This window comes from Chelonia mydas, chromosome 10, assembly GCF_015237465.2.
Source record: "Chelonia mydas isolate rCheMyd1 chromosome 10, rCheMyd1.pri.v2, whole genome shotgun sequence".
Taxonomy (NCBI): domain Eukaryota; kingdom Metazoa; phylum Chordata; order Testudines; family Cheloniidae; genus Chelonia; species Chelonia mydas.
In genome coordinates, this window is record NC_051250.2 from 45,178,792 (window position 1) to 45,195,646 (window position 16,855).

The 16,855-nt window shown below is 44.5% G+C and overlaps 1 protein-coding gene across 6 annotated transcripts in view; it reads right to left on the reverse strand.

Moving 5' to 3' along the window:
• ZNF592 (zinc finger protein 592) overlaps window positions 1-16,855 on the reverse strand; it is a 107,313-nt gene that overhangs the window by 30,193 nt on the left and 60,265 nt on the right. For 5 of the 6 annotated variants that reach the window (XM_037911461.2, XM_037911462.2, XM_043523216.1 and 2 more), the window contains exons 3-5: window positions 11,418-11,596; window positions 6,158-6,334; window positions 5,139-5,298 (exon numbers count right to left, since the gene is read on the reverse strand). In XM_037911461.2, coding sequence (XP_037767389.1) covers window positions 5,139-5,298; window positions 6,158-6,334; window positions 11,418-11,596 — 516 coding nt within the window. Of the gene's footprint in view, window positions 1-2,965; window positions 3,244-5,138; window positions 5,299-6,157; window positions 6,335-11,417; window positions 11,597-16,855 lie in introns of all 6 variants that reach the window. The other variant, XM_043523219.1, reaches the window with a different exon arrangement.

Here is a 16,855-nt window from a genome sequence, read left to right on the forward strand (position 1 = left end):
TTTTCCTTATGGAAAATTGTGTAAGCTAGAGTAGCCATTAGGTCTCCTAGTTCTCGAACCCTTCTAGGTGACCTGATGGCCACTAGAAGGGAGACTTTCATAGATAGATAGGACAGCAAACATGTCAGCAATGGTTCAAACAGTTACTCAAATAACGCTGAGAGTACTAAGTTAAGATCCCATGTGGGAGCGTGTTTAGTTTCAGGAGGGAAGGTTCTAATGTGATGCTTTAGAAAATGTACAGCTGCTGGATGGGTGAAAATGAATGGTTATCAAGGGAAGTGGGAGGCACTAACTTCAGATAAGTGCAATCATAGGGAGCTAAGGGAAAGACCTGAGGTCTTCAGGGTCAGCAGATAGTCCAGTTCTTCTGGAGACATCTGTTGATGCTGAACCCAAATAGAAAATCTTTGCTTAGCAAAGCAGAATTTTTTGGTGGATTCCTTCCTGCTATTATTAAAGATGGCTTGAATTGCTAGTGAACATGTCTGCTGTAGGTTCAATGCCCCTCCAAGTACCAAGTCTTGAGGTAGAGAGACTCCAGATTAGGATGTCTGATCTTGCCCCTGTCCTGTCTGTGTCAAGAGGTCTGGGAAAGACTGGATATTGATGGGTGGATGTGCTGATGGCTGGAGAAAGTTGGGGAACGAATACTGTCTAGGCCATTTGGGAACAATAAAGATGACCACTGCCCTATTCTGCAGAATCTTCCTGAGGGCTCGAGATAAGAGAGGAATGGTGGGAAAGGCATACCTTAAGGGTCCCAGCAACAAGATTAGAAAGGCATCCTCTTTGGAGTCCTGACCTTGAGCCCCTTTGGCGCACTATATCTTGGATTTCCTGTTTTCTCATGACTGTGATCCTAACAGCATCCCAGTGCAAGAGACTCACGTATCTGGCAGTGAGTTTCAGCTGGCCTGACCAGTTCAGTGTACCCCAACTCATTAATATCATAACCTATATTTAAAAGGAGTCACGTAATATATCAGTAGGAAGCTAATAACATACTTATTAATAATTATTGTGTGGTGTATTGGGAATTATGTTCTTAAAGTCTCTGCTAGGCAGGGCTGAAGTTACCCCACCCTAGATAAACAAATGTGGTTCTGCCACCTTGAAGGTACTTCCAAGGTACATTGAGAGACAATGGGAATGTATTTACATAAAAGGAAAACAAAACCATGAAGTCAACAACGGGAGGAGATAACCACTCAGCTTCATGGCAGGGGGAGGAGATTGCAGGAACAGATCAATTTGCGTTTTAGAAAACACCAGTGAGGGAAGAAACCAGCATGGAATTTCCTTCATCATGAGACTCCAAATCTCCTTCCTCACAGCTTGAAAGAACTTTACTTTGGGGGTCAACTTTCAGAAGAATCCATTTCAAAGGTGCACTGGAGTATAAAAGAGAAGGGCAAAGAACCCCAAGGTATCTTTTATCTAAGGAGACAAAAAGAACCAAGCACTCTGGACTTTGTGGGAGAAGTAATTGTAAACAGGGAACAGTCAGAAAGTGTTTCCAGTGGGGTCATTCAGGGTTCAGTTCTTGGCCATATATTATTTAATATTTTTTTCAGTGACCTGGAAGAAAATTAAATCATCACTGATAAAGTTTGCAGATGACACAAAAATCGGGAGAGTGATAAATAATGAAGAGGACACGTCACTGATTCAGAATGATCTGGATCCCCTTGTAAACTGGGTACAAGCAAACAATATACCCTGTAATACGGCTAAATATAAATGTATACATCTAGGAGCAATGAATGTAGGCCATATTTACAGAATGGGAAGCAGTGACTCTGAAAAAGATTTGGGTTTGTGGTGGATAATCAGCTGAACATGAGCTCCCAGTGTGATGCTGTGGCCCAATAGCTAATGCAAACCTGGGCTGGATAGACAGGGGAATCTGGAGTAGGAATAGAAAGGTTATTTTACTTCTGTGTTTGGCACTGGTGCAAATGCTGCTGGAATACTGTGTCCAGTTCTGGTGCCCACAATTTAAGAAGGATGTTAGTAAGTTGGAGAGGGTTCACAGAAGAGCCAGGAGTACAAAGCCTGCTATGTAGTGATTGAATTCCTAGAGTCTATCTATCTCGACAAAGAGAAGGTGACTTGATTACAGTCTCTGGGCACCTACGTGGGGAACAATTATTTAATAACAAGCACTTCAATCTTGCAGAAAAAGCTCTAACATGATCCAATGGCTGGAAATTTAAGCTAGACAAATTCAACCTGGAAATAAGGTGTACATTTTTAACAGTGAGAGTAACTAACCACTGGAACAATACATTAAATGTCATGGTAGATTCTCTATCACTGACCGTTTTAAAATCAAGATTGGATGTTTTTCTACAAGATTGATCTAGGAATTATTTTGGAGAAATTCTATGGTCTGTGTTATACAGGAGGTTAGACAAGATGGGCACAATGGTCCCTTCTGGCCTTGGACCCTTGGAATCTATGGAGATGATGATACTCCTATTGGCACTGGCAATACTGCTAGATCTGGCTCTTCCTCCTCCTCTTCCATGGGCTGCTGAGGGGGCTCTGGCTGATCTCTGGGGGGAAGAAAGGGAGGGAGGGATGGTGAGATTCCCAATGAAAGTGTACTGATTCAGGATATTGTAATATGGATCCCATAGTCCCTTGTAAAACCAGTAAGAGGGATCCAATATAGGTTGAGGAGATCTTCAAGGCACAGTTTAAAAACAGTCCTGGGGGGAAGGGTATCCCATCTTAGGAGGTCATGGCAGTGCCTAGAGGATCCAGAACCTTCTATCTGGGATGACATCTCCTAGTGGAAGTGATGTCAGTCCTTCCCCCATGTCAAATTCCCTGGAAGAGGAAAATGTGGGCTCCAGTTCCAGTGGCTGTGCTGCCAGTACCATCACTAAAGAAATGCCCCAACTGGTAGGAAGCACTTCTCTCATAGCATTCATGGACTAATGGTGTCAGAATCTACCTTGTAAGGACCAGGCCCAATAGGAGGCAATGTTCTGGATCTAGAAGGATGATGATATCCTCTGAAGTGAAGTATCTATTGCCACTCATCGGTGTGAAGAGTCTTCTTCCTATGTTCCTTTGGAGCTGGCATGGAAAGACTCTTCGAAGCCAGTGTTTCATTATGCAAGCTTGTGGATAAAAATGGAGCATGAGGTTCTCAGGTGTCCCTTGCCAGTACTGGTGGTTGTCCAAGCCTTGACTCCTGTCTCTCTTTGCTCGGTACCGGTGGTTCTGCTCCTGTCAACAGTGCCAATGCAGGGGCACCCTTATTTTTCAGAACCTCTGGGTTGTTACCGTGACCCCTATGGGCTCTTGAGCCTCCTAGGATCCAGAACATTGTCATTGTGAAGTGTCACCTGATTTAGAAGGTGTTGGGTAAGCAGCCCTCCTCTTAGAGTGGGATTTCTCTTTAGGCTTCTGAAAGTGCTCCCTACCTTCATGGTAAGCCCGGGAAGAGTCTTGGCGCTACCTTTCCTTTCCCCTGTATTAGATGTGTGAGAGCTAGGCCTTGCCCAATATACAAGATGTTATATAATCATAGAAAGGTAGGGTTAGAAGGGAACTTGAGGGGTCATCAAGTCCAGCCCCCTGTGCTGAGGCAGGAACAAGTAAACCTAGACCATCTCTGGCAGGTATTTGTCCAACTTGTTCTTTAAAACCTCCAGGATAGGGATTCTACAACTTCCCTTTGAAGCCTGTTCCAGTGCTTAACTCTCCTTAGAGTTAGAAAGTTTTTCCTAATATCTAACCTAAATGTCCCTTGTTGCAGATTAAGCCTATTACATCCTACTCTACCTTCAGTGAACGTGCAGGACAATTGATCACCATCCTCTTTATAACCGCCTTTAACATATTTGAAGACTCATCAGGTCCTATATACGAACTTCTGTTGATTGGGAAAGGAGCGGAAGATATAGCATTCAGGTATGAGCTTTTCCAAGACAGAAGAGGCTCCCCTCAAGGTCATCATTTACCAAGAAGGACTGGGGCAGGAAATGCCATTCCTGAAGGTCAGATTCCTGGGCATAATCTGCATTCCATATCTGGGGTGGGAGGAGGTAAAAGGGGGCAGAAGGGACTTGTTCCAAATTCTAACTAACCAAAATAACTCAAACTAATACTTAACTAACAAAAGGTTTTATTTTACAATATTTACAGATTCAAAGTTGGAGGGACAGTTCTGGGGACACTGGAGGGTTCCATCTCAGATCATTTGGTGGCAGAAAGGAACTCGCAGTCAGGCCCCACTTAGACCAGAGCACAAGGAGAGAAAAAGCACAGGTGTGGACCAAAGACAAATCCCACCAACAGCGAGCAAAGGGCTTCAGTTTCAGAGGCATGGAGCACATGTGTACCCCACAGTGGAATATACAAAAGAATCAGCATGTGAAGGAGTACTGTGTCCAGTTCCGGGTGCCACACTTCAGGAAAGGTGTGGACAAATTGGAGAGTCCAGAGGAGAGCAACAAAAATGATAAAAGCTTTAGAAAACCTGACCTACTAGGAAAGGTTGAAAAACTGGGCATGCTTAGTCTTGAGAAAAGAAGTCTGAGAGGGGACCTGATGAGTCTTCAAATATGTTAAAGGCGGTTATAAAGAGGATGGTGATCAATTGTTCTGCACGTTCACTGAAGGTAGAGTAGGATGTAATAGGCTTAATCTGCAACAAGGGACATTTAGGTTAGATATTAGGAAAAACTTTCTAACTCTAAGGAGAGTTAAGCACTGAAACAGGCTTCAAAGGGAGGTTGTAGAATCCCCATCCTGGAGGTTTTAAAGAACAAGTTGGACAAATACCTGCCAGAGATGGTCTAGGTTTACTTGTTCCTGCCTCAGCACAGGGGGCTGGACTTGATGACCCCTCAAGTTCCCTTCTAACCCTACCTTTCTATGATTATATAACATCACTACTACATATTTTTGTTATAAAGTGAAATTTACTAGTGTTACCCAAACTTGTATAGTGAAATTTTACTTTACACCACAATGCCCCCTGGCAAAAATTAATTATATACATAAAATAAAACCCCACCACTTCCTTCCATCTCCTGCCCTCAGAGTCACTTCTGCCTGTATACAGACACACACAAAAAGGGCTCTGTGCTATCAGTAAGTCAGATTCAGCTACCTACCTTGACATGCTGCATTAATTGTTGTTTCTGCATATACACTAATTGACACTGCGGACACTTAAATACTCCCACCAACAGCTTGTTGGCATTCTGTTGGAAGTGCTCCTGGAGCAGCTTCTTCTTGTTAAAGACAGTCTCACAAGAACATTTGTAGATAACCCTGGAACAATTTAAAAAAAATAAAATTCATGCTCAGTATATTGACTATTTTGAAAAGACACTAGAAAGAAGAAAACTCTATGATTTAGTCTTAGAAAGGGAAGTTACTTATTAGTGAATGGAGTTCTTTCAATGTGCTGCCTGCACATACCCATCTTTTTGGTTATACCCCAAACAAGCTGCAGAGGCCCCAGAACCGTTTGAAGCAATTAGCTGGAGGGGCTGAATGCATCAGGCACATATTGAGTGTTCTAAAAAGAGGATCCATTAAGCCCTGCATAGATTGGGAGGGTAACCATGGATATACAAAGGTAATTCATTCAGAGAACACCAGCTACCTGTTACTTTCAACCTAATCCAATTCCCCCCACCCATGCACCCACAAGCTCTTTCAGCCATGGCTAGAGGGGAAAAAGAAGAGGTTGCAGAGTGGAGAACACAAGACAATTTCTCCAGCTTCTTTAGGCAGTGGCACCCCGAACATCCAGAAGCCAGAGGAGGCAGTTGTAGTGCAAACTCCTTGTCAGTAGATGCCACTCTTACTCATGGGCAGGCAGGGCATTGCAGCTGAGACTCCTCGCTGCAGCTGCTCAGCTCCCTCCCTATCTCTCCACCCCCAATCTTATGAGGCTCTGAGTTCAGGGCAGGGAACTTTGGCTTGGCAGAGACTAAGCCCCTGGCAAACAGCAAAAGCAGCAGCTTTTCCTCCTCCTCCTCTGACAGAGACAGGCAAAGGAAGGAGATGTGGGGGTGTGGAGGAGGGAGGGAATGTCAGTTCCAGAGCCATCCAGTGGCTAACACAGTTTACACAAAACATTGGGCAAACAGTGTAAATGCTTCCAAATGCTAAGGGCACTTACTGAGTAGTCTTGTGAGGCTCTTCTGGGTGCTGGCTAGTAATATGGGCAGTGGTACTGTCTGCAGATTTGAAAGCCATTGGACAAAAAGAACATTTGTGGAAGACTTCGCAGTGTTTCTCGTGAATGTGCACTTTCAGCATAGCTAGCGACATAAAGACAACTCCACAGTGGATACACCTGGAAGGCAGAGGGGAAAAAAATCTGTATTAAAACACACCAAGCACTGCCTCTCTTCAACTTCCAAAGGAAAACACAAAAGTGAAGAGTGGAGGACACCAGAGCATGGTGTTAGCTCTCACCTGACCCCCTCAGTAATGATCTGGAAGAGGCAAAAAGCAGAATGTTAATGGAATTAATGAATCTTAAGGCTTTGCCCATGCATTGAGGCATGGAAAGTAAGGGGTTAACTGATGCCGCTCCAAAATCATCACAGGCATTGGCTAGCACCAGCTCATTAGTCTCCCCCTTCAATCTAATCCCCAGCTCCCCGTTTCATGTTAACATGTGTGCACCAGGCCTGATGCAACAGCAGCTTTGTGAGTCCCTTGTGGAGCTCCAATTTCCGGCTTGAAGGCTTTGCCTCTGGTCCGGTCTGGAGGTGGCAGTAGAGCGGGATAAAGACACTGTGTGTATCCTGGCTGAGAGAACTGGGGGCTCCAGGGCCGTCCAGCTGGTATCTCGCAACAGCACGAAATTCACATTGAAAGGCTAAGGTAACAAAAAGCAATCCCACCCTATTGCTTGCTTCCCTGTCTCCCAAGAGATTGGAGGGAGGGGGGAGGTTGATGGTCCTATCACACAAACACCCTGTTTAAAATAACCCTATAACCTCCCCCTTTCCCCATCCCAAACCCTCATTGTGGCATCCGGCCACATTACAGCTCCAAGGCTCAACCCCCTAGCCTTGTAACTTTATTTCCCAGCAGGGTATTTATGGGAATGGTGGGAAACGTTCATCACCGGCGAGAAAAAAGAAATAATACAAAAAGAGCTTAGAGAAACTAAGAACACAGGCAAGAAAGAGCAAAACTAGATTCAGCTCAGAAAAATGCAACTAATAGATCTGGAGAAAATAATCCACATCACAGCCGTTCAATGGGTGAAATACATTTGAAAAGCAGTAATGTCATTAGAAACCTAGGCGTGGGAAATGATAAACACAATACAATACAGCTCAATATGGCAGCAATAAAGGCTATTATGATTTGCAGATGGGATGTCATACATCCCCCTGTATACAACTCTGATGAGACTGTCTCTCTAGTATTGCACTCAGCACCAAGCACTTCAATACCAGAGACATAGAAACAAACTAGGGTAGACAGGGGAGAGAGAAAAGAAACAAAAATAATGAAGGGCTTGGAAGGAATGATTTATGGAGAACACTGTTGGGCTGGGTAGGCAAGTGCCTGCTGGAAAAAGAGCAAAGAGTGGCCTCCAGGGATAGTATACCCAGCTCACCTCTCTGCATCTGGTTTTCTTCACAACTAAGGCTATGGCTACACTACAGAGCTTAGTGGCGCAGCTGCATCACTGCAGCTTTGTCGCTCTAGTGTTGCTAGTTCAAACATTCTAAGCAGATGGGAGAGAGCTCTCCCATCGACTTACTTCAGCCCCCACGAGTGGTGGTAGCTGTCGGCAGGAGAAGCTCTCCTGCTGACATGGTGCCATCCACACTGGTGCTTAGGTTGCTGAAACTTACGTCACTCAGGGGGGTGGCTTATTCACACCCCTGAGCAACATAACTTATACCAACCTAAACTGTAGTGCGTACATAGCCTAAAACAAAGGGAAGGGACAGTAGGGGCAGCCAAGGTCCTATAGGCAAGGTTCTCCCAAACTTTTATCATTTCATCCATTCATTCAGTCTCTCCTTGCAATTACAGAGACCTAGAAATACTGCCCCCAGTGAGCTGGCAACAACTGCTTGCACTTAACCATTCCTTCTTTCCATCCATCCCACCTTTTTTCTTATGCAAAACACACAAAAACACTATTCTGTGTATCAGTTAAGGGTGCTCTACACATAACATACCTATGACAAAACCTCAAAAGCAAGGAAAGGAAAAGGTAAGCCCTTTAACAGCACATGCCCTCTCCTCCTCCACCCAGATATATGCACCTGGCACAAACAACTATACACCACAACCTTAGGGCTTGTCTACACTGACAGCACTCCTCCGGTGCAGACGCTCTGCTGTAGCGCTTAGTGAAGAGGCTACTTACACCAATGGAAGAGCTTCTCCCATTGGTGTAGGTATTCCACTTCCCTGAGAGGTGGCAGCTATGTAAATGGGAGAAGCCCTACCACTGACATAGCACCGTTTACACCAGGAGTTAGGTCGTTATAACTGCGTTGCTCAGGGGTGCTGATTTTCCATGCCTCTGAGCGACATAGTTAAACTGACATAAGTTGGTAGTGTGGATCAAGTCTAATTCTGAGGCTAGGATGCCAGCCCTCCAGCAATCCTTCTCCAAACTCCTACCACCACAAATAAACCAGACTATCCCATTCTCAACTGTCCCTTCTGCACTGTTCTGGGAAACGACATTCACTCAGATTTGGGATCTGAGGTTGTGCATCAGATATGTTATGTGTAGACCCTGAATCTAACAGTGTTTGTGTGTAGATTTCCCAGTTTTCTTAGTTTTAGAAAGGATCTCTGACATACCAGCAGCTGTCTTGAAACAGGATCTTCATGACAGTAACCAGCCACTCAGGAGCTTGTGAAAATAGCTTTCCTCAAAGCTCCTCCTCTCCAGTGCACAAGAATGCTGCTGGAGTAGATCTCTTAAGCAGCTGGTGTGCTGTGACCACTGCTTTGCATGCTGGACAGTTCTGGCTCATTGCTTCTCTGTGCTCCTCTTTCGTTGTATCCATCTGTTGTCTCTTGTCTTGTATTTAGATTTTTAGCTCCCTGGGGCAGGGAGTGTCTTTTTGTTCTTCTGTGGTGTGTACAATGCCCAGCACAGTGCAGCCCTGGTTTATGATTGAGGTTCTTAGCTGCTATCACAATACAAATAAATAATAAAAAATAATCCCTTGTGGTAGGCCCCAATACCAAAGAAGAGGAAGGGATATTGACAGAACTAACAGTGACTACTGTGGCCACACCGCTCCCCTTCTCCTACAGCCAACTAGGCACTTCACAAAAACCCTGTCCTTTGTAAAAGGAGCTGCCACTTTGTCAAAGATCCTCCCCATGACACAACACAAGTGATGCTGAAGTACAAAACTCCCTTCCCCTTGACTATGGTAAGCCCTGACGTGGGGATATTACCATGGAGCATCTAACAAAAGGTAGGTGCTCTCCTAAAGTGTTCAGGATATATTCCAAATGTCACACTGGAGAATGGAGGCAGGGGATGAAACATGTTATTTGACAGCTCTCTGTTCCAAATTTTCAGTTATGAGAAAAATGCCAATTATTTTTTCCTTTTTGTTAATGAATTTGAAAATTTTTACCAGTACCCTGTGAATTCTGCAGCCATGAAAACTGCAGCAGATTTCACCCCGCCTCAGAATTGTGATCCAGAATCTCAGATTTCACGTAAAGTTTCTAACCCTCATAGTTAGAAGAAAAAGCTTGAAAGAGTAATCTGAGTGAAACAAATGCAGTGATGTCTGCCTGAGTTTGCAGGCAGCCTGAAACGTTATCTCTGAGAAAAGGAACCGAGTCGTTCATCTTAATGGGCTGTTAACTCGGAAACTTAAAGATGGTGGTATATTGCTGAAAACTAGAGTGTAGGGACAGCAAAAAAATAAAGTGAATTTAATATGAAAACAAACAATAGAGGAATGCAATGAATGTACTATTTATTTTTATATTTAATTCAATAAAAATCTCCATTTTATACATGTATTGGAAACAGCTACAGAATTTCCAGAGTGCTGCAGAATCTATGGACGTTGTCACAGAATTTAGGTCCATCTTGCCATTGAGTACATGGGGCCTTGTATTATTGCAAGACACACTACATCTCACAGAGCAAGACTTTCTACTGTATTCCAGCAACCCAAAGGGACTAAAAAGCTGTCAGGTTTGTCCAGCTGAGAATTCTTCCAGTGTGAGGGAGCTTCCAGCTGGCATGAAGATGTGTAGCTGGTTCCTATGTGAACCACTCACCCCACATGCAAGAAAGGAGGTAGAGGGGAGCATAGCTAGGATACTGCTGCATTCTGGCATTCTGTGGTCTGTTGGGGACCACAGTTAGCTGTCTTAAGTTTGATCAGCCCTTAGATTACTCTAACCTATGCCAGGGCCAGTACAAATATGCAAGGAGAACCTGGGTATGTCTGCACAGCAAAGAAAAACCTGCAGCTGGCTTGTGCCAGCAGACTTGGGCTGTAGACTTCTGGGCTTGGACTGGGTGGGACGGTCCCAGACTACAAGCTCCAGAATAAGCCTCGAAGTCTACACAGCAATGAAACAGACCTACAGCCAGAGACGGCTGTCACAGGGCAGCCAGGGGATTTTCTTTGCTGTGCAGACATACCCTCAGGGAGCTATAACCAGCTCCTAGATATGCACTTCATTGCACCAAATAGCTCTTACAATCTTGCAAAGATCTATATACTACCTATCTTAAAAGCAGAATTTTCCTGCAGATTTGTGGGATCTCTCCATTTTGGAGAGCGTGGATGTGGTGTTAACTTTCCTAGAGATCAACAATAGGACCTGGGTAAGGCACTTATCTTTCAAAATAGAAAGTTGACAGTAAAAATAAATCTAAGCTTGAGTGGGTATAAAACTGGAAAGATTTCAGGGCCAATATTTTCAACAGTCACTAATAATTTTGGGTGCCCAACTTGAAGTTTATACAAATTGGCCAATTTCTTTTCTTTTCCTCCTCTTTTTTTTTTTTTTTTTTTTTTTTTTTAAAGTGAGCTCAAATTCATTTCAGCACTCAGAAATGCTTTCTAATAGTTTTTATTTACTGTAATCTTCTTGTTACATTAAATATTTTTAAATCTGCTTTGCTGTTCCAGAATGCTTTCCTTCACTGGGATGTGTGAGCAATTATCAACCCAAATAAATAGACTTTATCCATTTCTCAAACTGGGAAGTGGAAGTGATTTTTATGCTATCAATATATTTAAAACAATCTTTCAGTGGGACTTTGGATTCAGCCCTTGCACCTCAATCTGCCTAATTTTCTGTAACAGGTAATAAAAAAATCTGTCTTTTTTCCCCAAAAGCGGAAATAGTCCCCCATTCTTCCTCACATCCCCAGACAGACCCTTATAAACAGCACAAACCTGTATCCAACTTTGCGAGAGTAATGTAGGCAATTCTCCTTGACATGGGTTTGGAAATGGGCTGATCGGCAGAGTATCCCACACTCTGGGCAGCAGTAAGGGGACTTGTGAGTATGGATTCTTTGATGAGCACAGTAGCAGCACTGGTTAGGCAGCATCATCTGGCACACTTGACAAGTCTAGAGAAAGAAAAAAAGAAATCACATTAATCATTTATTCTACACATTTTTTCCCTAAGTGATCTAATTTCATCCTAGAATCATTCAGATTGGAAGAGACCTAAACAATGCCTGGTTTTGCCTACTACCTCTCTACTGATGGAGATTCCACAGCACCTTGGCAGCTTCTTCCACTGATGAACTCTTAAAAATTCTGAAGTTAGGAACTATTACAGTGGGACCATGTCTTGTGTCACTCCTAATTCTTTAAAAAACTTTCACCTATTCGTCTGAAATTTTCTATATTTGGTCTCTTCCTCAAAGTAAATTGTTCTGGAAAACTTCAGCAAAAACCCTTCAGTCATTTTTTTGCGTAGGAGGCAAGAGGGAGTAAAATAATTAATGTTTCCCATTATAAAAAACCCTTGCTTTTAAAAACACCTTTAGTGCTGAAGTCACTCTGGTAAAATGTTGGAATTTGGTAGAGAAGTAGCCTGTACAGAGAAGTGCATTTGAGTGTCCCTTGGAAAACTGCTTTTGACTTTGACCAAGTTATGAGCCTTCAAAATTTACATGCAACCCGTGCTGTACATTTTGCAAGGTTTTTCCTTGCTAATCTTGTATAGTATGAAACTAAGGAAGGCAAGAATACACACATAATTTGGCTACACTTTGAAGGAGCTCCTTCTGCAGACCTTATGGAGTCCAGCACTCCTGCCCGTGCAACTGGAAGGAAAAGCCACTACTGTGTGTTGTAGAAGTATAGGTTTGTAAGGAAAATGTCATGAACATGGTATGTAAATTTTCTACATGAACATGGTTTCAACTCCGATGGCTCCAAAACCCCGGCCCCCAGGCTCCAGCAACCCCAACTCCTCTCACTTCCCCCAACAGATTCAAGAAATGGCTGACAATCTAAGGAGAACAGTAGGGAAATGCCTGAGCAGGTGTACAGCTGTGGTAGACATCTGCTGTGCAGAGCCCTGTTCTGCTATGTTTAGTGGCTCTGTATGCATATACTCCCCAGCTCTTAAGTTTCATGGGTGAAAGACCCCCTCATAATGTGCTTGGGAGTGTTCTGACTGAGTCCAGCTAAACTGCTCCAGATCATGGAATTCTTATGTACTAACCTTTTTCTTACAAAAGCCTTGATAACCTCATTCAAGAAAAAAGTGACACTAAACAACATTAAGAGGGCACAACGAAACTCTCATAAGGAGGCCTGGCAGAATTCAATATTTATTTTTTTTATAATTTCAACAGATAATTTTGACGCATTGTTTCTATTTTTACCAATTTAAATATTCAAAGTTGAGCAAAATTATGGGTTTTAACCTTTTTTAAAATTTTTATCTGTTTACATTTTCACAGTGGTGGGAAATGTGGACGGGTGAGAGGAAAATTATTTAACAACAGTAGACACAGAGGTTCAAAAAATTAAAGCTTTATGACCATTAACACAAATTATCAACAGTACATGTCAAAATACATAAGTAAATATCCTTAAATCAAAGTTCTCAAGCAGCATTTTTCTTACTTTGCCTGTCTGTAAATTACAAAGATCATCAATGGAAATATTTTTTGTTGATTTGCGTGCGTAAAGTGAAATTTACTTTTACCAACATTTACCAATACAAACTGAATTCTTCTAAGCCTAGTTATAAGTCAGTGTCCAGACCAAGTTAAGGCTGCACACACTACCTTATCCATGCCTCCTTGTGGATGGGCATGGATCTGTACTTATACCACATGCTATTTCTACAGTACAACATACAATAGTTATTTCCTACATCCTTAGCCCTGGTATACACTATGAGTTTAGGTCGAATTTAGCAGCGTTGGATCAATTTAACCCTGCACCCATCCACATGACGAAGCTTTTTTTTTTTTTTTTTTTTTTTTTTTTTTACTTAAAGGGCTCTTAAAATCAATTTCTGTACTCCTCCCCGATGAGGGGATTAGCGCTGAAATTGACCTTGCTGGTTCGAATTTGGGGTAGTGTGGTTGCATTTCGACGGTATTGGCCTCCGGGAGCTATCCCAGAGTGCTCCGTTGTGACCGCTCTGGACAGCGCTCTCAACTCAGATGCACTGGCCAGGTAGACAGGAAAAGGCCCACGAACTTTTGAATCTCATTTCCTGTTTGGTCAGCGTGGCAAGCTGCAGGTGAATGCAGATCTCATCAGCAGAAGTGACCATGATGGAGTCCCAGAATTGCAAAAGAGCTCCAGAACGGACTGAAGGGAGGTACAGGATCTGATTGCTGTATGGGGAGACGAATCCGTGCTATCAGAACTCCGTTCCAAAAGACGAAATGCCCAAACATTTGAAAAAATCTCCAAGGACATGAAGGACAGAGGCTATAACAGGGATCCACAGAAGTGCCGCGTGAAACTTAAGGAGCTCAGGCAAACCTACCAAAAAAACAGAGAGGCAAACGGCTGCTCGGGGTCAGAGCCCCGGATATGCCGCTTCTATGATGAGCTGCATGCCATTCTAGGGGGTGCAGCCACCACTACCCCACCCCTGTGCTTTGACTCCATAAATGGATTATCACGCAACAGGGATGTGCATTTTGGGGACAAGGAAGATGATGAGGAGGAGGTTGAAGATCGCTTGCTTGCTGTGTGCTGAGAAACCATTTTCCCCGAGAGCCAGTTTCTCACCCTGGGCTGGAGCCAGTACCCCCCGAACCCACCCAAGGTGGGCTCCTGGACCCGCCAGGCGGAGAAGGAACCTCTGGTGAGTGTACCTTTGTAAATACAATACATGGTTTAAAAGCAAGCGTGTTGAACGATTAATTTGCCCTGAAGACTTGGGATGCAATCGCGGCCAGTACAGCTACTGGAAAAGTCTATTAATGTGTCTGGGGATGGAGCGGAAATCCTCCAGGGACATCTCCATAAAGCTCTTCTGGATGGTCTCCTGGTTGAAATAGGGTAATTTTATTAAGGGGACATTTAGAGGTGGCCGTTCCTGCTGGGCTGCATGCCTATGGCTGAAAAGAAATATTCCCTGCTGTTATCCACGCAGTGGGGGGAGGGGAGAAGCGATCATCCCAGAGAATTGGGTGGGTGTGGGGGGGGGGGGGGGGTTAGTTGGATTTCTGCTACACAGTAACCCGAAAACCGCAGCCCCTCCTTTTAAATTGCCAACCCATTTTAAATGGCCAACCCAACAGCTGCTTGGTATGGGAAATAAGGGGGCTGCTGTTTGAAACCATTCCCACATGTTATGAAGGTTAAAGAAGCCAAAAGGGGGGGGAAGGATAGCTCAGTGGTTTGAGCACTGGCCTGCTAAACCCAGGGTTGTGAGTTCAATCCTTGAGGGGGCCATTTAGGGATCTGGGGCAAAAACTGGGGATTGGTCCTGCTTTGAGCAGGGGGTTTGACTAGATGACCTCCTGAGGTCCCTTCCAACCCTGATATTCTATGATTCTATGAAAAGACTGTGGCTTACCATGGCTGCCTGCAAGCCGAACTCTGTTGCCCGGCCCTGTGTGTGTGTGATCTCTCACACCAAACCGGCAGACCCTCAATATAAGAGGCAAAACGCAACCTGGTACTGAAAGAACATGTGCTATGTAATGTTAACAGCAAGGCTCACTGTGAAAGTCTACACATTGTTCTCTAAACTGTGTCTTTTAACTACTACTCTCCCTTTTTTTCCCCCCTCCCGCAGCTGCAGATGTTTCAACGCTCACACTATCACCTCCATCCCAGAGGCTAGCAAAGATTAGAAGGCGAAAAAAAGACACTTGCGATTAAATGTTCTCTGAGCTTATGCAGTCCTCCCACACTGAAAGATCCCAGCAGAATGCATGAAGGCAAGCAATGTCAGAGTCCAGGAAAGCACAATATGAATGCAAGGACAGGTGGCGGGTTGAAGATGATAGATGGTGTCAGCTTGCTGACAGAAGGCAGGAGGCAATGCTGAGGCTACTGGAGGATCAAACTGATATGCTCTGGCATATGGATGAGCTGCAGGAAAGGCAGGAGCTACAGCCCCTGTGTAACCAACCACCCTCATCCCCAAGTTCCATAGCCTCCTCACCCAGACACCCAAGAATGCGGTGGAGGGGGGGGCCTCCGGGCACCCAAGCACTCCACCCCAGAGGGCCGCCCAAGCAACAGAAAGCTGGCATTCAATAAGTTTTAAAGTGCAGTGTGGCCCTGTCTTTCCCACCCCAACCAGTGCTTCCCTCCTCCCCTACCCCTCCTGGGCTACCTTGGCAGTTATCCCCCTATTGGTGTGATGACTTAATAAAGAATGCATGAATTTGAAACAATGATTTTATTGCCTCTGCAAGAGGTGATCAAAGGGGGGAGGGGAAGGCGGTTGGTTCACAGGGAAGTAGAGTGAACCAAGGGGGCAGGTTCTCATAAAGGAGAAACAAACACAACTGTCACACTGTAGCCTGGCCAGTCATGAAACTGGTTTTCAAAGCGTCTCTGATGCGCACCACGCCCTCCAGTACTCTTCTAACCGCGTTGGTGTCTGGCTGCGCATAATCAGCAGCCTGGCGATTTGCCTCAACCTCCCACACCACCATAAACATCTCCCCCTTACTCTCACAGATATTGTGGAGCACACAGCAAGCAGTAATAACAATGGGAATATTGGTTTCATTGAGGTCTAACCGAGTCAGTAAACTGCGCCAGCGCGCTTTTAAACATCCAAATGCACATTCTACCACCATTCTGCACTTGCGCAGCCTATAGTTGAACAGCTCCTCACTACTGTTCAGGCTGCCTGTTTATAGCTTCATGAGCCAGGGGAGCAAGGGGTAGGCTGGGTCCCCAAGGATAACTAGGCATTTCAACATCCCCAGCAGTTATTTTCTGGTCTGGGATGAAAGTCCCTTGCTGAAGACCAGAGTTCCTGAAGATGCGAGCATCATGTACCTTTCCCAGCCATCCCACGTTGATACTGGTGAAACGTCCCTTGTGATCCACCAGTGCTTGCAGCACCATTGAAAACTACCCCTTGCGGTTTATGTACTCGTTGCCTTGGCGGTCCGGTGCCAAGATAGGGATATGGGTTCGGTCTATCGCCCCACCACAGTTAGGGAATCCCATTGCAGCAAAGCCATCCACTATGACCTGCACATTTCCCAAAGTCACTACCCTTGATAGCAGCAGCTCAGTGATTGCGTTGGCTCCTTGCATCACAGCAGCCCCCACAGTAGATTTTCCCACTCCAAATTGATTCCCGACTGACCGATAGCTGTCTGGTGTTGCAAGCTTCCACAGGGCTATTGCCACTCGCTTGTGAACTGTGA